Genomic DNA, 23972 nt, shown 5'->3' with positions numbered 1-23972 from the left:
ATTATAGGTTTTTAATGGAGTGCACTGTATAGACTGTATATATTTTGAAGACTTCCATTAAACGGTTCATTTTATATTTGTGTTTTATTTTTTTGTTACGCAGCTTCTAGGTTTAAGGAAATTTAAATGTAGTGCCTTGCCCCTTTTTGTAAAAATAAACTCACAAAACCCTGCTTGTGTATTGGAAGAGGAAAAGTAAGCTTTAAACAACCAAAGAACCATACACCAGCATTCCTTTGGTCTGCCTTTCCTTCCGAGCTCCAGTTACTCCGTTTTCTCCCTGTGGGTATTTGGGGAACGTGGATGCCCCAACAGGATATGATGGTTTATTTCTATAGCGCCTATACACAATGTGTTTCAAAGCACTTCAAGGCAAGGGAGGGAACATGGGAAAAATACAATGACATTCTTACAAAATAAGAATATGAAATTAACTATCATACACAGCGTGGCGACATTTCAGATAGTGCAAGAGCTAAGACATAGATAAGGCAGGGAGGGGGTGCGAGTGGGAGGGAGCTGGGAACAGACAGGAGACTTGCGTTCTAGGCCCGATGACATTTCAGATAGTGCAAGAGCTAAGACACAGATAAGGCAGGGAGGGGGTGCGAGTGGGAGGGAGCTGGGAACAGACAGGAGACTAGCGTTCTAGGCCCGATGACATTTCAGATAGTGCTTGGGGGGGGCCCGGGGGGAAGGGAAGGGGGCAAATGGGGTAGGGGGAGGAGACAAACAAGGTTGCTATCATACTAGGGAGTAAGTGCATAGAGAAAAGTAAGGGGAAGGAGGAGAGAAGAGCGAGAACAGTTACAGAAGTCTATAATAACACACGATATTGCAAGAGAACAGCAATGCAAGCAAGGATTCAAGATGACGAAGGGCACGACATGTTTCAGAGCCACCCCGAATTCGAGATGCAGGGGAAGACCAGCATGCGAGTGGAAGTCCAGATGGGTGACGCATCGTAAGCCATGAGTCTAAGTCAAACCCAAGCACTGGTCACAGGTTGGTGATTGAAAACCAAAAGTGTCACGACAAACTCCTGCAAAGATTAGATCTAGGGAGGGGGTAGTGGGTGAGGGCTGACACAGGCAGCCTGAGGAGGGGGGCACACGGAACATCTCGAGCAGCAAGGGGGCAAGGGGACACATACATCATGGGCAGCAAGGGGGGTGGGAGAGGGCAACGAAAAATCACGGACAGCAAGGGGTGGTGGGAGCGGGCACAGGCACATCACAGGCAAGGGGTGGTGGGAGCGGGCACAGGCACATCACAGGCAAGGGGTGTGGGAGCGGGCACAGGCACATCACAGGCAAGGGGTGTGGGAGCGGGCACAGGCACATCACAGGCAAGGGGTGGTGGGAGCGGGCCCAGGCACATCACAGGCAAGGGGTGGTGGGAGCGGGCCCAGGCACATCACAGGCAAGGGGTGGTGGGAGCGGGCCCAGGCACATCATGGGCAGCAAGGGGGTCGGAGGGGGCACATGCACATCAGACAGCAAGGGGGTCGGAGGGGCACACGCACATCACGGGCAGCAAGGGGGGGGTTGGAGGGGGCACAGGAAGATCTTGATCTTTCCTACCCTTACCACTTTCCTAGCAAGGTACACCAGGGTTATCTTAAACCCAGGAGAGCGGTGTTTGTAGACAGGTAAGAGGCGGGTCAATGTTACAAGTGAAGGGTTAAAGCTGTATTGTGTGCCCGCCTACACAGGGTCTCCCTATAAGGTGCGTTGGAAGATCACCCTGCTACATTAGTGTCAACATTGCCATTGGGCAGTTCATTCTTTTAATAGCCAGCATAAATGCCTTAACGACTGCCTGGGACACATGAAATAAGAGAAAAGACAGTCATGCTGACATGTATCTAGAATGTACCACTCTGGAAGGTATGCAAATCAGCCACCTGGCAGTTACGACCATCACTGGGGTGTGGGTGACACTCTTGTAGTCATCATTGCTAAGTTACAGGGAAATCCGATGTAGGAACCCAGGCAACCTCTCCACACTTACCAATAGGAAGCATGGGCTGATTTTCACAGTAGACACGGGGGCAGTAGCCAAAGTCCCCTTGCTGGTACTTCTCAAGCTGTATGGGGACAAGAAGCCACAATCAAACAAGCCTGCAGTTTCATACCTCATGCTCCTAGTAGCTGTCAGTATTTAAGTTTCTGCTGCAAAATATACACCAAAGTAAAACATGCAATTAGAAGGAGCAAAGTAACTAAAACCTTACATCATCGATGCACTGCCAAGCTAAATGCCCTTTTCAGGGCAGCCACTATAGAGGATGTTGGTGCCAACTTAGTTCCAGGCATCAAGGGCCAGAACTAGCACAAGAAAAGCTCAAAGCCTTCCATCATGGACCTGCCAGAACTCACACCTAGATGCTCAAAGTCCTCCAACCCCAAGAGTAGATCCCGTCAGCTAGAATGGTCTTCATGCTAACTTAACCTTCCAAAGAGAATCCAAAGCTGAAGTGTAAAGTGAAGGTTGGCCGGCTTTTAAAACCACTTTGGCAAGTACCGAAGTGAATGTGCTGCCTTGTGAGCAAGACCGAGCATGAAATCCCACTTTACTACAAGTAAACGTGGGTAATCGCTTAACGTCTCATCTGCCGAAAATCAGCGAGAACCCAGTTTCTTCCTGTGTCTTCACATGCAAAGGCGCATACCGCTAGCCCCGGTCACCCATAGGACAAGGTCCAACTCTCACCATCTGTGCTATGCCACGGTTCGTGAGGATGTAGCGTGCGTGGATGAGTCCGTAGAGCATCTCTGCCGCTTGCTCAATCAAGTCACTCTGGTTGGGATTATCCTCCAACTCCTCATCTTTTGTTAGCAAGCAAAGGGGAAAACACAAAACAGATATTTAAGTGCTCATCAAGAATCCAGCCCTAAACAACTACTATAAACGTCCAAGTTGAAGCATACTGGTAAATAAGCTGATCCATCATATGTACAAGTGAGGGATTGCGCAGAGGTGCACATTTATTTTCCATTCACTCAGTCCCTCCGCAAAATTTAGATTTCAGACAGAAAATACAACCTAAAATGTGAAATTTAAGCCAAGCGCTCAGAAGAGAAATTGCCTTAGACAACTCCTTCAACATTTCCCAAAAAGTTGCGTTTCGAGTACAAGCGAGACAAATCAAAATCATAAGGAATACGGACCACTGACAATAGAAGACAATAGGAGAGCAACAGAGGGATACAAGTTTCCTACTAAAGATTCCCAACCTTCGGAAATGTCTTCCCTGCTCACGGGGACACCTGGCTCTGCCCCATGGTAAGGGATACTACAAAGCGGTTCATACGAAATAGACAGCAACGGCGGGGAGACTAGTAAACCTTTCCTCCATGCTAACCCCAAAGTTAACCTCAAGGGCTGGCTCACCTGGCTCAAGGTCCAGGATCATGTCGAGAGCCTGGCGGTAGTGAGGCACCTGCTCATTCAGCCCAGTCAGGTTGAACTTGTCCTGGATGTAGTCTTCATCCACCTGCAAGGAGCGGGAAAATAGTTAACAGGTATATACGGGCAGTCAATTAGTCATTCCTCTTTCAAAACCAGACATCTCGCCATGTCCCACTCCCGTATTTCCTCTCCTTCCTACCATGTTAATGTTCTTTCAGTGCTGGCTCCTCCAATTCCTTTTATCGAATGTACTCTTCAGATACATTATTCCAAACACCTTAACCAGCTATACTTGCACCTTGTTATTAGCTTAGTTGCTGAGCATGTCTCAACAAGATATGCATACTCTAATAAGAGGGTGAAAAAAAGTTACCGCACAAAACTCCCGGGCCTGTGGAGAAAACACACCCGAATGGTGTGGGTGTGAGCCGGTGTGTAGTGGGAATGGAACAGGGCATAAGGATATGGATTAGCAACGCCATCTGCACCCTGGATTGTATTGCCCACCACAATTGTAATCCTTCCATCACCCCAGTTCCTTGGTCCGATCACTACGCCATCCACTTTGAACTTAAACCCAACAAGGGGCCTTCGATACCCCAGCCCCTCTCCCACCTGCCTACCAAAGAGAGACTCCTACCTCACCTACTGGCACCTGCCCTTCAACCACCTTTCTCTAAAAGCCTGGATACTTTGGCTGCCAACTACATCTGTGCCATCTCCCAAGCAGTAGACACCATAGCTCAGCTCACCCTCAGAAAAGCAAAACGTACTAAATATACAAATTCATGGTTCTCACCTGAACTACGAACCAAGAAAAGAATAGCACTCATCCTGGCTAGCTAACCCCAATGACGCCACCAGACTAACATTCAAAGATTTATAAAAAAAAAAGAATACAAAAGTGCCATTATTAAAGCCAAAGTAAACTCATTTAAAACCAGGATTGCAAATACCAAATCAAGATCCAAGGAAATATTTGCTATATTTAGGGAACTTGAATCACCATCTCCTGTTACACCTACCCTCTCTAAACACGAGGAATGGTGCAATAGTGTCCAAGAAGCCATGCTGGAAAAGCTGAATTCTCTTCAAAACAAAATCATTGATCACCAACATGCTTCGGGAAAACTGATCAACCGTCTCTTCCAAACCCCCCACTGAAGTTCCTCTTTTCCTTCAAGTAAATGAGCGAGCTAGAAGTTTCAGCCCTCCTCAGATCCATCAAACCCTGAAACTGTAAAGGAGATGCCTTCCCAGCTCTGCTGATCAAAGAGCGCAACCACCCCAACCCCATTCATTACGGCCTTCATACATGCCTCTTTCACATCTGGCCATGTCCCTGCTTGTCTTAAAGAAGCTTTGGTACGACCGCTCTTAAAGAAACCTGCACTTGACCCAAACATCCCAGCTAATTACCGGGCCATCACCAGAGTCCCCTTTTTATTCAAAATCTTGGACAAAGCAGCTTACCTGCAAGCACATAATGTCCTAGAGTCCAACAATTTGCTGGGTCTGAGGCATTCCGGATTCAGGCCCGGACAAGGCACTGAAACCGCACTTCTGGATATAAAAAAAACAGATTGATGACCTTAGGGACGCAGGAAAACCAGCCATACTCTTGCTCCTAGACCTGTCCGAGGCATTTGACCTGGTGAATCATGATACTCTCTGCCACCACCTCTCCTCCGCTGCTAACTTTTCACCTAAAATCACAGCGTGGATCACCTCATTCCTACAAGAAAGAGGGATGAAAGTTGTTTCTGATCAGACATGTGCTAACCCCAACTTCATTAAGTGCTGTGTCCCTCCAGGATCCTGCATCTCTCCCCACCCTCTACAAGCTACTCATGAGGCCTCTCTAACTTCATGGACGCGCGTGGCATCACATATACTAACTATGCTGATGACACGCAGATCCTCACCCCCCCCCATGGGCGACTGCGAAGTGGACACTAAAACTCTTAATTCCATCTATTCAGAGATGGAAACCGGCTGTGCCTCAATGGGGAAAAAAAATGATATTTTACTTGTAGGCTCACCAGGTACTCAGGAAACTTGACTTAGAGTATAATTCATTTTCAGTCGATAGCACGCCCATCTTGGTTTCACATGCAGTGAAAACCTTGGGGGTCTACCTGGATTTGAATCTCTCAATGGACAGACAAGTGAACACCATCTCATCTGCCGCGGCCTACCACGCTAAATTGATCACGGCAGATAGACCGTTCTTATCAAAACAAAATGGCCTCACTATAGCCAGAACAGTAATTGGATCTCGGCTAGACTATAGCAACGCTCTTGGCTGGCACCTCTGCCAAAAATATCACAAAACTCCAGATGGTCCAAAATAATGCACTTCGAGCAGCCACTGGCATTTCCAAGCGGGACCACATTTCAGCAACCAGGAAACTTGTCCACTGGCTCCCAGTCAGGGAAAGCACCCTGTTCAAAACCCTCGCACTCACCCACAAGTGTCTGCACGACACTGCTCCCCTCTACCTTTCACAAAGGATTATCAAACCCTCCTCAGGAAGACCCACCAGAATAGCCTACCTTAACAGGGTCACCATCTCCAAGACCATCAGAGTTAGAGTTGGGGGAGCTAGCTTTCCGGTCATTGCAGCATCCAACTGGAACGCCCTGCCGCCACACGTTAAACGTAGACTCATGCACCGCATTTAGGAAAGCTGTCAAAACGTTGTTTAGCTGTATCTGAACAACTTGTATGTGTTTAACTGTTTCTGTACCAAGCTAGGCCTCCACTCAATGCAATCATGAGCAATGCCTACAACTTCTGTAACTAAGACATCTTTGCAACAGTGCCTGGATGCCTGCGGGCTGTAGCGCGCTTTACAAATTCAATTAAATAAAAATCCATGAGAAGAATCATTCATGCAGTTCTAAAAGAGGATCACAGCAATGTAGAGGTTCATGGCCGATCTCAGGCATTCCAAGCCTCGTATGAAAATCTCCAAGCAGAGGCACTAGAAAAGAAAATACCCTAAACTTGCAGATTGCACAAGTGGGATTTTGGTTGAAAATTGGTAGCTTTGTGATCAATCCTTGCCAACCATCAAGATACACCAATATGCAGATGACATGGATTTCCCCAAGGATCAATAAGCAACCTCCATCGACTTCAAGCACTGGGTGCCCCTCAGCCAAACCTGGATGTCAGGCAAAGCTCAACATGACAGACTGGATTGCTTCTCCTAGGAAATTGTGCCCAAGTACAGAATAGGCTATCTGACTAGGCCCAATAGATTAACGCCTCACTCACCCAGTGCAGTATACCAATTCATGCATGCACTATGATGAACAGCCTGAATCACCTACAAATCAGTCACTATCAAACCACCACTACCACTCTACCCGACTAGTGCACCCCCCAGAGCCAGAACATTGTCAGTCTGATACAAGGAACTGAAAGAAATACCAACAGGAAATTGAATTGTAATACTTTATTCACTGGCTAGGAACCATGAGAAACGTGTTGACAGTCACCTCCTGCTTTTCAGCGGCAATGCACTCCTCTAGTGCCACCATTTCTCACCTCAAAGTCTGCAAGTTTTGCTTTAAATGTGAGTCAACTATTCCAATTTCCATTCAGATTAGAGTTAGAATTGCTATCTTTACAAATATTTCAGTTAAGATTTGACTTTTTAATGAATCAGTGACAATACCTTGACCCCCCCCACCCATGCCAAATGAGCCAACTAACTCATACCCAATTGGCCCTGCAAGTGTGGCACAACAGTTCAGAAGCTCAAATTCACACACAATTACTTCCGTTGTCCAGTTCCATGAAACTGGCGTATGAGATGTATGAAAACAAACAAAATCTTCCTACACTGCAAACTACATCACGGAAAATGTGAAAATTGAAGGATTAAAAAAAAATGTCTACACCATGCTTCACAGCCTCTAGGGGACCAGGAAGGATGCTAGACCTTCATAACTTCCTTATTCTCTTCAGCCAACTACCAACTGCCAGATCGATTCTACACCACTCTACCTCCATTTATGAACGCACTCGTTTGTTCTGCATTTTAAAATTCAAGCTTTTAGGATTTGTACATTGTTCATTTGACTCTAGCATTCTAGGTTTTCACAGAGGAAACTGGGAAACAAAATGCATTTTAAGGGGACAGAATATGCAAGCCAAGCGAATGCGCCGCAAGGGTGCTCCAGAGATAGGAGGGCATGTGAAGTGTGATTAATCGAGAGAATTCGTCTCTTCTCCTCAAGGAAGACCCCCCCAACCCCCTGTGAGGCTTGGGAGGCGAGCCCACTCCTCAACACCCTTCCTAGGGGTTGTGGCAAGTGGGACCCCACCCCTTAGGAGACAATGACTTGTTCCTGTGAGGAATTCCCTGGAGCTGTACACACCATGCCCTGCATGGGATGCTCTAAAATTCCAGAGAATTTTAAACAAGACTGGGACAAAGAAAAACAGATGTCGTTACCCAGAAAGAGAACATGTCCCTTTAAATTGTATATCCAATCCACTATGACAAGTACAGTGAATAGAAAGTACTCCAGGAGCAACAGAGGGCGGGAGGAATGCATACGCAGGCAAGGGATGGTCCCTAACACCCGAAGGAGGCCGGAGCTGTGAAAGCCACAAGTTTCAAGCTTGCACTGTACTACACATGGAGACGCCAGAGTTACAGAAAATCCCCACTGAGATGTTGAACGGGCAGGTGCCCTGAGAGAGGTGGTGGTGTGACCACGAAGGATCTGGTGGTGGGCAGCTGTCACACGAACTATCGCAGATACCACTGCAAGCACAAATAAACAAGGCGTCCGGTCACTCAGAATACCGGAACGCCGTGGGGGACGGGGGCTCAGACGAAGGCAATACCAGAGAAAGCAAGCAGATGGCAATTCAGACCAAAAGGGAAGCTCCCAGAGAAACCAGAATCCCGAAGACGTTCTCCTTCACAGTCAGAGGTAAAAGGATTAACAAGGGGGACTATTCATGATGAAGTTAAACATGAGACTGATCAACTTAATAAAAATATTGAACATCTTTAGTTCAATCAAAGAAGTGCCTAACAATGCCCTGGGAGAGGGTTTTGGGGGTATGGTGGGTGGGCAGTACCCAGGTATTCTACATATGAGATCATAAGGGAAAGAATATGAGCCAGAGCTCAGAGGGACTGTCCCGGTGAACATTATTTAAAATCAAATAGACTAGAAGACAGTGATCCATGATTGTTTAGTAGAGAAGGCCGTCCAGAGAAATAATAGTTTTCTAGGATACTTTAAATCTAGTAACCAGGAATACAGATCTTATTAAAGATACACTAAGACTATATACGAGTAGGAAAGAAAAGCTAATAGCCCGCTTGAACATTTACAGACTGATACAAGAAATAACGAGAGACCGTTTGAAGAATATATATCAATAAGGAATGTTAAGACTGGTACCCGAATTGCCATCAGTAGAAAGGAGCCATTTTTTCTGCCCCAAGTAGTTATAGTGGTAGGGTCATTTAGGTTAGTTAGGCAGCAGACGTATGCCTTTGGACATTCACAAATCAAGAGCACCTTTGTAGGGACCACCCATAAAGTTATGCCCAATTTTTCGTTTAATAAAACCATGAGAAACATGTTGTCAGAGTCTCCGTGTCCACCTCCCGATTTGCCACAGGTGGCAGCAGAGTTTGAGGAGGTAAAGAGGATATGCTGTGGTGGGTAATGACAGATGTTTTATCCAAGACAAGAGCGACCTTGGTAGAGAGACAGTTTACCAACTATTTGCATCCCATTTACAGCATCATGGTTCTCTCCTTCTCACTCCACCTCCAGCAACCAGCGCTCGTCATTGTGCCCGCTCCTGGTCCACAAGGCGGACCTCGCTGCATCGCTGGTAAGCCCCTGCTGCTTTGGGCATCATTACCGTCTCACCCGAGCGCTCGCACTTGGGTGCGTAATTTGCCCATTTGGGCATTTTACATCTTAATTGTGCTCATTACATTGAAGGAAGAGTCACTGCTACTTGCAGGTCATTTGTCATCAATTGGGCTGTCCATATGAACGGGCCATGAAAATCATGTCCAAGATGGCCGTCGCCACTTCCTCCGACCCATGCACAGGAGTGCCTCGACATCTGCTCCACTGGTGGCAGTGATTGGCTGCCTACCACCACAGAGCCTAACTGGCAGGCAATAGCCGGTCCACTGAAGAAGGCCCACACAATGCCACAATGGGAAGACTCGGAGGGCCTCCCGACCCCCGCGCGCAACAGCACCTGCTGCCTCCCCGCCCTCTCACCATGATGGAACTGTTTGCCAGCTTGCAGCCAGCCACTCCACGAACTTGTGCCTCACTAGAACCTTGTCTTCCCGATTACCTGCGAGTTAGGCTCGGAACAACCCGATGCCCAACCACTTATTCACAGATGGTGTACCTAGCTGAGCCTTAAGTCAACCTCTGCTGCTTCTTCCTATACCTCACTCCCCATCTTTCCTCATTCCTGCATTGTGTGCCTTTTGATTATTCGAAATCTAGGTGCATTTCTCCAATTCCACACCCCCATTTTACATTGCTTTGTATGCTGTTTGGATATTTCGAATCTAGGTGCATTTTTAAACTCTACACCCCCATTCTGCATTGCATTGTGTGCCTTTTGAATATTTTGCTGTTGGCCATCCCTCCGCTACTAGGTTGCGTGTTTGGGCCCGTGCAGTGCAGCCTCTTCTTCCATCCTCCATTCTTCATCTCTCCACCACCCCTATATGGCACTCACCATCTCCCCCATCTAGTTTAACTGTTTTATCACCAATCACCCTTCTTTCACCAAGTCTGGAAGTAAAACGTTTAAAAAATAAGATTTGACCACTAACCCTGGTCTACCCATTGCAGACACATACGTCAGTGCAATCTCCAGACAGATTGTGAATGATAGCCAGATCACTGGCCTCCTTATCGCCACACTCTCTCCAGTCTTCTCACCCATTAATGGTGGCACTAGATGGGAAGTACTCTTGGCGGGCTTCTCATCATCCAGATGTATCATTAATGTCCATCGCAACAGCACCAACATGCTCCAACTACTCCTCCTTGATGATGGTTGCCATCTCATCAACTTCCTTCCTGCGCCGGCTACGCCTTCCTCTGTCCCTTCTCTGACTGGAGTTCCCCCGCCACCGTGCCCCGCATCAGAAAACCTTTAAAAGGCAGGTATCTGCTTACCCTAGCCACACTAATGTCTGCTCTGTCATCAAACACTCGGACAATATCTGCCTCCTCGAAGACCTTGACCTCCTCACACTGAGACCCATGGTTCTAGGCCAGCTCAGTCGTTGCTTTTGCCTCCCTTCTCCCCAATGGCTACAAGAGGTCTAAACTGTGCCCATACCTTGATGGCGGTGGGGTAGCACTGAACTCCCCCCCCCCCCCCCCCTGAGTGGGGCCCTTCTTCCCTTATACCCACCCAGCCATGCTCCCTCCCTCGAGAGCCTGGTCTGCAAGCTGGTCATATCTCCTACCTCCTCAACCATTCCCAACATCTATCGACCACCTGGCTCGATCACACTGTTCCTCTCAAAATGGGCCGATTTCTCCTCCTCGTTCCCGACATTTACCTCTAAACTCCTCCTAGGTGACTTCAACATCCACCTTGAATCCTCAATCACGGCGACCACTCTTCAGTGACCGTTGCAGGGCATAAAATATTTTGCTATGCAAATCTGTAGATTTACTAATTAAATTGGCACTTGTGTAGCAAATTTAGCTATTTAAGTTACCCTGTTCAGTGAAGGCACAGATCACCCTGAATTCATCTTGCCTTCAGGGCTGTCTCCACCCTCTTTACACTGTTCAGTGCAAGTTCAAGAGGGGGAGAGAAAGAGAGAAAGAGAGAAAGAGAGAAAGAGAGAAAGAGAGAACAGCAGTCTCCTCCACCGTTGTATCAAAGGCCTGTGTGGAAGTGCAAACAAGATTTTTCTTTTTCCAATAATTGCTAACCAGAAGTAATCTGTATAATATTTTTTTCAAACCAACTGTATCCTGTATGCCAAAGACCAGTAGGTGTTAACTTTTTGTTTTCAAATACAGTCATTCAATTCCATTTCTAAACATTTCATTTGTTACATAATGCATAATTACAGTGTTGCTACTGTAAAACACTGCATTGTCTCCATGCTTTACAGTAAAGTGTAGGTTAGTGTGTCTAAATCTCAGTGTCGACTACATTTCGTTTTTGTTGGGGAAGATGCATCATTGAGTGGACCCTTTTGAAAATGTACATGATCAAATGGCCAAATGCTTTTGATGGCAAACCTAGTTCTGTAACCTGCTGGTTACATGCAGCTTGCAACTACTGCTAGACTCCATGGGCTGATCCCGTACATTCTATCTCATCACCCTGTTGCTTTATACCAGCTACCCCGAAAGTGAAATGGACGCAAACTACATTATTCCACCTAGTTTGCCCAGTTCTCTGCCTGCTACACCATCCACTCTGCTTAGTCTTACTTCTTTCATCTTCAAAACAGAAAGTCTACCACTGAGATACTTTGCATAAAGACAGATGCGTAGTACAATCTGGTCGTCGTCATGAATGGGTTACTTAATTTGGTGATCCCATAACCATTGGTCCGCTCCGATGCACTCCAAACCCATACATTGGTGCAGTGTAATTGGTGGTAACAGTCAATAAGCACAGGTTCTGGTCCAAACATCTTTTTGGCCAATACTCTATAAGGTAACTCTTGGTCATACAAATGTTTTTATTGGCGGTCAAACCAACATGAAGTCAAATAGTACTAGCACCTGTATGAGTTAAACAAAGGTGTACTGAAATTATAAATAAAATGAATTCCCTAATGGGATGTATACAGGCAAATACATATGCAAATAAATGAAGATGACTTTAGAGACAATGTACAATTAAGGTACTCTAACATACTTCAATCTGTAGAAAGGGCAAACATCAAAGATGGACAAATACAGAAACAAAATTGCCTCCCAAGGAATTCCTGAGTGTTGAGAAGTCCAAGGTAAAAATGAGACGAAAGAAAAGGAGAACCAGGATGGAAAAGTAGAGAAATGTAACCAGTAACAATTGGTTGGAAACAAATCAGCCTGTTCTGGGCAATCCAATATGTGTTTTAACTCTAGCTTATTTATTTTTTGTCTAGAGGCATCGGTTCATGGGGTCTGTTGTCTGCCTATGTGGGTGCCGGAACACATTCCAGTAAAGGACAGATGCTGGTGGTTCCCAAGTGGGTATTCCGGTGAACAGCACCTTTCGGCAGTAGCTTGTGGTGTAGATCTCCTTCATTGGGGCTCGAATCGGGCGACCCTGTGGGGGACATATGTGAATAAGGTGATTGATAAGTGCATGCCAAATTGCGGTACCAAGACAATTTGAGAAGGGGGGCCTCTAGAGACTGTGGGTCTGCTTACCCGCAGGTTACAAATCCATATCTGGAATGTTGATGAGGGGGACTCCATAACATCAGTTCAGCTTCAATGTATGAGGAGGGCGTCTGACCTAGAGTGGGGTGGCCTGCTTGTGTGCGACTTGCAGGTTAACTACTGCTCCCACTGTAGTTGCTTCTAATGAAAAAGACAAAGCAGAACAAGGTCTGCATCAGTGCTGGTTGTTCTGGCGTTATAGCAAGGGGTGATACTGCGGTACATCTCGTTGGGGGAGAAGGGGCCAGGGGAGCTGGGTAACGTGTGCCCGTGTGTGGCCCGAGCCAGCCTAATGGCCAGTAGGGGTGAGGAAAGAGGTGCTGCTGCTTTAGCTTACCTTGTGTGGGTGAAACAAAGCAGGTACTGAGCCGTACAAGCATGTACAGAGCTCGTTCCTACCCAGTGTGCCGTGTACTGTGTAAACGGTTGTCTAGGTACTACTGCCGCAGAGCGGAACTGATGAGCGATTGGTAGTCTGTTTCGACATACACGTTCCGTGTGTCGTAGGCATGGAAGCCTCTGATTGGCAAGTTGCGTGTGTCCGAAACAGGACGTATGTTGTAAGGTATGCAAGTTAAATAAGCGTACCAGGATCAAGGGAGGCGCAGGAACCCAATTAGTGACCCAAAGCCGGAGTGTTTTACTGGTCAAAGTGCACCGCATTCCATAAGTGCATGGTGGTAGAAGGAGGAAAGCCGAGCAAGACCAGCACCATGGGGTAACTGAGGCTTGCCTCCGCTATGCCATATTAGGAGTGCTGCTGCTCGTGTTATGCAGGGGAAGAGAAACACTCCGGGGGTGTATGGTCGGTGTGTCTCATAGGGTTGGCAGATGAAAGGGGGTTACACACATGTGTAATGGCCCAATCAATAGGGTGGTGGGGCCCGGCTCCATATGTGCAGAGAAACCAAACTGACCGTAGGTCAAGTGTGATGTGACCATCCCCTGGCTGAGGTGCATCTTAATGTGTTAAGGATACAGAACACTTAAGGGCTGATGTGCACACACTGATCAATATGTAGTGGTAATGATTTGTTCATGCAGTCCCTGATATTGTGTTTAAATGCACATAGCACTTTGGCTAATGTACAAGCGCTGATTAATCTGTTGTGGGTATGAATTACATAGACAAAGCGAACTAAATGTGTATGCCTAGTGATCAAAAATGTTTCCATCCAGTCTGTAAATCTATAGATCGACTGCACTACCATCACTGCAGTTAGCCTACAGAGCTCGCTTTGCTATAGGATTATGATTGGCCAGCTCTACTGCAGGTGCCGATAATGCAAACTGTTTTCACAGTCTTTTTATCACATATGTATTGTGTCCATTCATGCAGCTAACCTTTTCGCGACATTCATTCATGGCTCGCAAAGTATTTTCACCTACTCGCATGGTCAAGTAGATTTTAAGGAGGGCCAGTACCATTTGCAGGGGATGTTTGAAACTTGTATTTAAACTTTACTTTGTTTGCAGTCAATGTCAAATAAAAGTTACTGTGCATGGCTGGCTTCTAAGTGGCAGCAGTGTGCCAAACTAAAGTGGAATTGTGGTGCACCATTTTACAGAAAGCATATTTAAAATTTGTCGTCATCCGTTGCCATGGGTCTAGTGCATTTCTCTTCAGTCAAGTGGACAAACCAAGTTACTAGACTAGATCTAGTGGAATTTCAAAGAACTTGCATGGTCTGACTTCTCACACAGTCTTCAGCGGTACACAAAAAACTGCTGTATTGTTGTAAGGTACAAGTAACTTCTAGTGACATTAAAAATAGTAGCACAGTATTGCTAATCAAATGGGTTTGCTAATCAAGAAAGTTTAATTAAAAATCTGCTAATCACTTTTTAGAAAACGAATTCATGCCTTGCACCTCACACTCCCTCTCCATCATTCTCCCCTCTGATCCTACCCACTCGGCTGGACACACTATGCCTTCATCCACACTGATCTTCTGCTCTCCCTTTCTCCCTCCCTCCCTCCCTCCTTCCCCCTCGCCACCCCACTCTCCTGGCCGGACCACTCCGTCTCACCTGGGCCCTCTCGGCCCCCTGACCTCACCTCCATCAGCTCTGCCAAACTCGTTCTCGGACATATGCCCGATGAAACTAGTATCGGATGCTGCCTTCGCATCCACCTTCATCCCACCCTCTGCTCCCACTGCAGACTACCTCTGACGCTGCTCTCAACCTCCATCTCGTCATCGCCAACACTCTCGCCCTCCTTGCCCCAGTCATGAGGATCCGCCAGAAACAGGACACCAACCGTAACACTTGGTACAACTGTCTAGAATCCCTGAAGCGCAAGAGCAGAGCTAAGTGGCAGACATCAAGCTCATCCTCTTAAACTGGCCTGCCACCTACACCAAAAGCAATATCATCTCTCCATTCATTCCAAGAAGAGAGCCCACATCCAGGGTTGCGTCTCTGGTGCATCCAACAACACGGTTGAACTCTAAAATCTGCAAAGAACTAGCCAATCCTTCCGCAGTCTCCACCACGCCTCTTCCTCTCTGGCCCTCTGCACTTCATTGGCCTCCCACTTCACTGCAAAAACTCAGGACATCTTGGGCACTCTCTTCTCCCCTCTCCCATACCCTGGCCACCTCTGGCCTCCCATCCTCCCTCAGTCTTCCTCTCCTTCTCTTCTCCCATCAAATCACATGAGGTCTCAAGGTTGAACGCTCTATGGCAGTCTCCTCCAAACAGGCCCTCCCGCAGTGATCCAGATAAGATTGAGGTGGGGCTATTTTACTGCCTATTTTTAAACAAAGTAAATGTGATTTTTAAGAGAATAAAAATAGTTTCCTCCTTTGCAAGAGTAAAAAGTATGTTCCATCCAGCCGGCGTGTGGCAAGAGTTAAAACTGTAGGGAAATCATTACCATGCTGCAGCTTTCCGCATCGTGACAGAAAAGCAAGTAACTCACAATTAACAGAAAGCACATGGTGCAGTGGCATAAACACCCTCTCAAAAAATGGGACAGATGAGCACTAACACAGTTTCCCTTGCATATAAAGGGTACAATAGCAGTATACGCTTGTTAACCCTTCGCTCACACAGCAGGTCAGCTTCAGTAGAAACTGTGCAGGCTTTCCCCACACAAGTAGAAAAGGCAAATCGGGGTAACCCCAATGCCAGCTTTAATCAGGTAGAACCGATGGAAATCAGTGCAAGGTCTGAAGCCAGGATAGTAGATTCCCACACAGAGAACGGATCAGGAATGTGTCTCTGCAGTAGAAGCTCCTCTCATAAAACAGGCACAACATAGCCTTCAGTAGTGCACACGCCACTCCCAATATAGAAAGGGTATACCATGGATTTCACTGGATCATGCTTTCCTTACACACAGAACAGGGACATTGTGAGTCCAACAATACAGGATTACCACACTTGGAGCAGGTACATGGTGGGTCACAACAGTAAAGGTTCCACTTGCACCCCCACACTGAAGAGGTAAATCAAGGGCCTAACCACAGCAGTGCAAGCTACACACATAACTGGAACATCATGAGACTCGAGCAGTCCAAATTTCTGTCACAAAGAACATGCCCAGCATGTGCCTCACCTATACAGCAGTGGTAGAATCACCGAGATAGAACAGGAATAGTTCATTGCCTCAGCAATGCAAAATCATCAAAGATAAAATTATGACATTGATAGCAACTAGTCACAATGTGCATGCTTACTCAAATCAGGAAAGCTGTTCAGTAGCAGTAGTAATTCAGTAAACCATGATTAGAAGCAATTACGCCTTCTAAAAACTATTTCTTTCTATAACAATTCTATACCAATTCTACAGTTGGTTCACTTCCATAAAATGCAGAGCAATAAGTTATTTCTCTAAGGTCGGGCTATTTGATCTCTTCTGTATACTGTTTATTTTTTAAGACAAAAACCTAGAAGTCCTCATTTCCTGGAACTAGTACTACCTAATGGTATGCCAATGTTATGCTACAACAGTGCAGAGAGGTAAGGATTCCATGCTAAATTTGATATCTAATCTAAACGGTCAAATTCTGGATGGACTGAGTTAATGATTTGTTATTTACATAGCACTTTTGCTAAAACGCTGTACATGGTACATATTTACGTAAAATTATCACCCAACAGGAATCGGTAATCATTTATTGACCTCATGAAAAGATGGGATTTAAGCCTGCGACCTGCATATCACACACAGACTGCAGCAGCAAGCGCTCAACCGACTTAGCTATCTTAACAGTTAAAATCCTACAGAGGTCGGTACACTGTTGATTGAGGTATAGTAATCAGTGAGAGCCTAGTAGCTGGACAAACCATGCATGAAACTCTACATAAAGATGTTAAATTCATATCTGGATGACCCCTACAGGGACAGGTTTATATTTCAATCACATAAAACTGTTTTTACAGGTCAGGTTTTGGATGTTTTAATTGTAGTCTTGAGGATTTGACAGTCTGACTCCTGTGATTGGTGTAATAACAATCACTCACCCGTGAGCAAGGACTATCCTGCCAATGACCAATTGAAGTGATTTAACCCATTGACTGCAAGTTAATGCTCAATGGATGTAAACTAGACCTTGCAGACTCATCATTTTACACACAGTTCTTATGATTAGGGTGCACATTAAGTTATAAGAGTGCACGCTGCCTCCGCAAGAGTAGAAAAAGTATGCAAAAGGCAACCAAAACATGACAAAATAAAATTAATAGGACCCATTGGAAACAAAACAGTTGTTCAGCAAAGAGGTCTGGTTTCAAATTATTACATGTGTGGAAAACCTAAACAAACATGCCATTTAGATGCAGCTTGCTGATAAATGAACACAGCACAGGAACGCAGATTACTACTTGTGTGCAATACTGGTTTGCAGTCACTGAAAAAAGCATCATTTGTTACAAAATAGAATTCTCAGTTGTAACTCCTCTTTCCATCTTATTAATTATATGCCCCTATACTGCAAGGAAAAATAAATATGCACAATGCTTCAGTTTGCTCCATGAGAATCTATACAAACAGCAGAAGCTGAATCTGTAACGCTTCGGAGAAATAATGGTCAGTTTCAGAGTCTTTTCTCCATGGCCTGCAATTATATCCATGTGGATTAAAATCAAGGGAAGCGTTCCGTTTCTGTCACTGCCATCTGCTCTAAACTGGAGCACATCTTTATGCAGGAAGAGAAAAAAAGATGCAGTAATTACAGGATTTTAATGCGTAAAAAGACCTGGTACGATGCTCATCTGGAAGCCTGGGCCCCCGCCCCCTTGTTCTTGCAGAATAAAGGATAACATTGACACCCTTGCACTTGCTGATTTCTGCAATCACTCTTGCTATCTGGACTTTCCCCTCTTCCCAGAAGCACTCTTGTGCGCCCCTTCTTAAAAAAAGCCTTCCGCTGACCCCTCATGTCCGGCTAACTTACCACTGCATCTCCGTCACACTTCCTTGGGTCTTGCCACAACGGACCCAGCATACTTAGCTGGTTGGTTGCCTACACAACCATCAATCTGGATTCCAAGCAACCAGAAGCACGGAAACTGCTCTCCTGAACACCCTTGAGGAACTGATCGCATCGTTGGACCCCGAATCTCCCGCTGTTCTCATTTGACTTGATCTCTCCTCTGCATTTGATAGAGTCAACCACGCCATCCTCATAAAACGTCTCCATGAAACCCTTGGTATTTCTGAGCAGGTACTGAACTGGTGGACTCTTTCCTCACAGACGACCCTCCCAGGTGGTCTTGTCTTTCTCCTCTCCCACCTCTATCTCTACCTGTGGCGTCCCCCCAGGACTCCAACCTCTCACCCTGGCTCTTTAACATCCATCTCGCTCACATTGCCCACCTTATTTTCACTCTCCCCCCAATTTGTTTTACGCAGATGACGCCCAACTCCGTCTTCAAACTTCCCTCTTGCTACTTCCTCTACCACTTTTGACTGCCTATCTGCTATCCAGACCTGGGGTGCCTCGAATAATCACAGCCAGCAAGACTGAGATCTTCCCATCAGGACTCCTGCTCCCACTTTCCCCCCTTCACCTGAAGCCAGAAAGCTTGGCGTCCTCTTCGACCCCTCTTTTTCCTCCCTCACATATTGGACCTTGCGCCAAGATGGCCCATTTCCAACTCCACCTCCTCAATGCAGCCTCATTTTCCCCCCAGCAGCTCAGTCTCTAGAGCCCTGGTACTCTCTAGGCTGGACTACTACAACAGCCGCTTTCTTAATCTACCCTCTCTCCGCCCCCTCCATTTTATTCAGACTAGGGATGCAAGACTTATGCTGGACCTCAAGACCAGGGACTCTTTCCAGTCCTAAAATCTCTACACTGGCTCCTGGTTGTTGCAAGGATCAAATTCAAATCCCTCTGCATCATCCTGGAACCGTGGACCAATCCATCTACAACTTGCTCTCACCAAATACTCTCCTCTAAGATCTCTACACTTCGCCTGCTCCAACTCTGTATCAAATGCTTCTCTAAGCAGCGAGCTGATGGCCGATCTCATTGCTCGGCTGGCTCCCTCCTCTGTAACAGCCTTCCCCCTCCCTCTTGTGCCAGATCTCCTCAAATTCTTGAAGCGCCTCAAAAAACTTCACCACCTCCTCCCCCCACCCCCCTCCCGTGCTAATCCCCTCAGTTGCGGAGCTTGATGGCCTGGGCCCATGTGTGTTCTTCTGTCTGGCCTTCCCCCCAATCGCCTTCAGCCTCCTCCCGTTCCCAGCACTTGCCCTTGGCACCCAATGGCTTGTGTTCCCTCACCAGGCTGCACTTCTATTGACAGGAGGTGACCACTCTGTACTATGACCTCTGCCAGGCACTTACGCAACCTACTCCCTGGTACTTCCCCTCCCCCTTCCCTCTCCCTCACCCGCTTTGTGGAATTCCAAGCACTCCCCCCCACACCCTCTTCCCTGTACCTTCGGATTTTACAAGTGCAAAGAGAGCGAATGCTCACAAGACTTAGTAGGACCTACTCTATCCTGTTCATGATTGTCTTAGATTGCCTCTGGTCCCATGTTCCCTCCCCTTGCCCTATTGACGTTTAGAAAAAATGTATTGACGTATAAGCACCGTACAAATGCACATTAAATAGAAAAATCAATTAAATGGAAGCAAGTGTTGCCATGGATCAGGTAAAATATACAATGCGTCCACAGGGCACACCGCCAGAACCAGCGGAAAATACTATAAATGGTGAATTCCACTCCCGGCAAGGGCTGACAATTACAAGTCACTGTTTCCCCCCCTTTTTGCTGATCAGCAATAGTTGCAGAAAAAAAGACAATGATACAAAGACAACAGCAAACAAAACCAGGGATCCAAATAGCTAGCAGCGTTCATCTCTTGCTTGCGACCTAGGAGAATCTGAATAGCTGGTCAACTACTACAAATGCTTGAAAAGCTTTCCTTAGAAAAGGTACATCCTTTAGTTGACGCTTTTGAGCATGAATGTACATTAGCACCATGGGAGTGGGCGCTGGCCAATCAGGAGGCTCGGAAGGCGGGCTGTACTGTTGGTACACGCATGTGTTCCCTTCCCTGCGCTCCTCCAACTCCCTCAACCCTCTGCACCCGTGCCAAATGTGTTATTCCCCCAAAAAAAGAAACTTACCTTTGCAGCACTACGCAGTGCAGTCGTCCAGGCAGTAGTCCCTCTTCAAGGTTGTGGACACCAATCATCAACATTGAAAACAGACTGCCTGAATGACAACACTGCACGGTGTCAGGCGCAAAAGTTTTTTTTTTTTTAAAGGGCAACAAAAACATTACCCGTATAGAGAACTACAGAGATGCCAATGGAGATATTAAACGGGTCAGTGGGCCGACCGTGCTGGTAGCGGCACCGCCGTCTGCATTAAGGGATCCTCTCAGCACTCTCGCCCTTAACTTGGGCGGCGGGCCGATACCAATAGGGTATTCACAGTTTTGTGGAAGTTAATGCTGCTTGTGAAATGCAAAATGGTGATCAATGCCCCTGGTAATCCCAAATGACGCCCATATTGTCAGTAGTGCAACCTCGTTTTTTTATTGTATATGGTTTAAAGAAAAAAGAAATTTAAACCTTTACAAAACCTTTCACCAATCACAACTAGCATACTCAAAAAGGACAACTTTACAAATAAAAGCTTTCAGTATAAACAATACATTTAACTTTCCTTTTTAGTATTTATGAATTCAATCAGCTTCCACTCAAGACAAACCTGAAATCTTAATTTCACTCTAAAGACTGCCCCCCTGTTGGCCTTGTACTGTCCCTTCTTTTCAAGCCGGTACCAGGGTCCCTCGGCCTCAGAAAGGTGTTCCGTTCTTTTCATTCAAACACTGGGAGATTAACCTACTACTGATCGCTTCCCAGCGAAATTCGGTAAGTAATATCAACGCCTTAAATACATCTACAAGTGCTGCTGTTAGAAGTACTTTGTGTCCTGAAATCATTCTATCCAAAAAATGCTCTGATAAAATACCTTCCTCCCTTAAGACAAATCTTCCTAGCTTGTCTGACCTCAGGACCCAGGTACCTTCGCACTCCATTAATAAGTGATGAAGCGACTGGTCTGTTGGGGTGGCACAGATGTTACAGTTTAATTGCTTTCTCCTCCTGCTTACGTATATTTAAGATCCCCCCCCAGTAGTTGGGAGGTTCAATCTTATCCTGAGGGAAATTACTCCTTATCTTATGATCAAGATATTTTTCAAAATAGCAAGGAGATGACCTAGATTTTTTTCAGCTGTCAAAAATGCGTTATATGGGATTGCACTTCGTACCTTGGCTATAGTTTCAATCCAATCCAAGCATTCTAAATCACGTTTTACCTTCAAAAGATTGGTAATCAAGGTTTCTGTGTTTAATATTGTCAACCTAGTTCTTTAAACAGATGTCTCAACCACTATCCCTTCCACCAACACTCACTTTGTAAAGCTATGGCTTCCAAATACTGGGCCAGGAAAATGGCCTGCCAAACGAGAATATTAAAATATCTACCAGATGACTTTAGTTTACTACTGGACAAGATTTGGTTTTATGCTTTGAACCAGACAAGTTAACCACTTGCTAGGTTTTGAGAGCCGGCCATATCGGTCTGGCTGAAGCCAAGCAATCAGATGCGCATGTACTGTGCCCACAGGACACCAGATTCCCACCGTGGACTCCCAGACCCTGCAGAGAACACTCACCTCGCAAAAGAACTCATTGCCACGCAGGCCGCAGAACCAGGAGATCCAGGACACTTCTTCTGAGCTGCTCATTTTGTTATCCTCTGCAAAAACAAGACAGTAAAAAGAGTAGAAGTAAACAGGAGGGAAAGAGGGACTGTAGGCTCGACATAATGCATAAAATAGGGTTTACAGTTTTTAGTAGCCATTTCACTCCAAGAGCACACAGTCTAGAAACCCCTACAATTCTTGAAATATACAAATTTGATTGATGCAATAAGGAAATTGTACAACTAACATTTACTTTATAAAGTGTATTCAGTAAGTAAAAGTGTGAGGCACAGTAAACCATCAGCATTTATATTGCGCAGGTGTGGCCCGCTCAGCTGTGGTTCTCCTGCACCAACGCTCTGTCGTGACCTCCCTCTGCACCCATGCATGTGCTGGACCTCTTGGAAAGCTTACTGGAGCCTAGCCAGCCCACCTAATCTTGGCCAAATGCACACACTCATTCTATGTCTTGTCTGAGAAGTTTCCCATACCTGGACTTTGGTACCTGAGGGCGTTCGCACACCAAGCATGTGGAGGTCATAAATAGGAAAAGGTGCTATATAAATGACCATCACTACACACAAAAGAAAACACTACACTGTTACACTGTGCGTGGTCAGGCTTACGATCATCCCATCTCCAGGTCCAACAGACACCTGTCAGTTTAACCAACAATGGACTAATTGAGTTTTTAAAAAAAATGTCCCCAATCGCTATTGATGCACACAAGTTCCATGTCAAGACCCAATGACTCGGATTATGCGTTGCCTTTATTCGCGAACAGCAACACTTCTACAATAAACAATATAGGAACAAAGCATAAACTACAATCCCCAACGTAGTTCGAGTCTTTGGTAGTTCATATTGTTATTGGTCACTTAAAAAGTGACTTATTTTTAACCAATAGTCAATAACCAGTCCTGTAAACACTGCACCATCTTCATCCCCTTTCTTCGCTACTTAACTACACTTCTGCTTACCAGTATTAATTGGTAGGAAAGTATTGTGCTTTTTGTATTACTGGGGCTGTGATGGCCTTGGCAGGGTTGGGGGTGGGGTTGTCGAAAGCAGCGTTTTGCTAGCGGTGGCGGAGCGTATCTGCAGACTATTTACTTCGATCTAGCAGTAATCGGAGAAGAGGCTCCGAAGACCCCAAACCTTAAGGCCGACAAGCAGGGGGAAATAATGGTCACGGAAGAAAGACCAGAGAGTCAGAAGCATTGCAGTTCCAGCCTGTGTGCAGACTCCCATGACAATTAGTGTTCAGCATGTCGGAGGAGTGCTCTGGGCGACTTTTACAATTAAAGTACATTTTTCTTTGATCTTAACATGCGGTACGCGTGCTCCGTTGAGGCGGCCAGCACACGCAGCGTGCCCGAGCAAAGCCACAGGCTTCTTCAGAATGCTTGGTGGAGCAAGACAACGCCACCTACTGGGCAGTAAGTGCACATTATAAACACAATACCCTATGGGCACAGTCCCCATTAAAAAACTGGGTGGCAGATCTCTAGCCAGTAAACCGGTTTCACTGCACATATTCTTTTCTATATTACGGAAACCGGCCCAGGAATCCTGTGTTTTGTTTCCTGTAAGCAATCTCCCATTAAGAAACTATAAAATATGTCCAACTCCAGTGAGGAAGGAAGGGCTCAAGTTAACCAAGAGTCCAGCCCAGTTTGGGGCAGGTCAAGAAGGCTCTGGGAGCCAATTTGGGACAAGGGTCCCACCAATTGTCCCTCGTGTAGGAATGGTTAAAGTTCTCTCAGGGTATGGAAGACCTCGGAGGAGGGAGTGGGCATGTGAGAGAAAGGGGAAGGCGAAAAGCCAGTCAGACACGAGAGGCCAAGAACCCCCTGCCCCCTGGACACCACAGAAAGGGAAAGGCAAGAGAAACATAGCGAGAGCCAGAGTGACAGAGCGCAGGTGGCAGGACGTAGCCTC

At 46.2% G+C, this 23972-nt stretch overlaps 1 protein-coding gene across 6 annotated transcripts in view; it reads right to left on the bottom strand.

Annotated features, from left to right (window-relative positions):
• CSNK2B (casein kinase 2 beta) overlaps positions 1–23972 on the bottom strand; it is a 148947-nt gene that overhangs the window by 5699 nt on the left and 119276 nt on the right. For all 6 annotated transcript variants that reach the window (XM_069635094.1, XM_069635095.1, XM_069635097.1 and 3 more), the window contains 4 exons: positions 22002–22084; positions 3397–3499; positions 2716–2831; positions 2014–2089 (listed from right to left, as the gene is read on the bottom strand). In XM_069635094.1, the coding sequence (XP_069491195.1) occupies positions 2014–2089; positions 2716–2831; positions 3397–3499; positions 22002–22084 (378 nt within the window). The remainder of the gene's footprint in view (positions 1–2013; positions 2090–2715; positions 2832–3396; positions 3500–22001; positions 22085–23972) is intronic.

This window comes from Ambystoma mexicanum, chromosome 13 (assembly GCF_040938575.1).
Source record: "Ambystoma mexicanum isolate Mex_15411 chromosome 13, UKY_AmexF1_1, whole genome shotgun sequence".
Taxonomy (NCBI): Eukaryota; Metazoa; Chordata; class Amphibia; order Caudata; family Ambystomatidae; genus Ambystoma; species Ambystoma mexicanum.
This window is presented reverse-complemented; position numbering and strand designations above follow the sequence as displayed.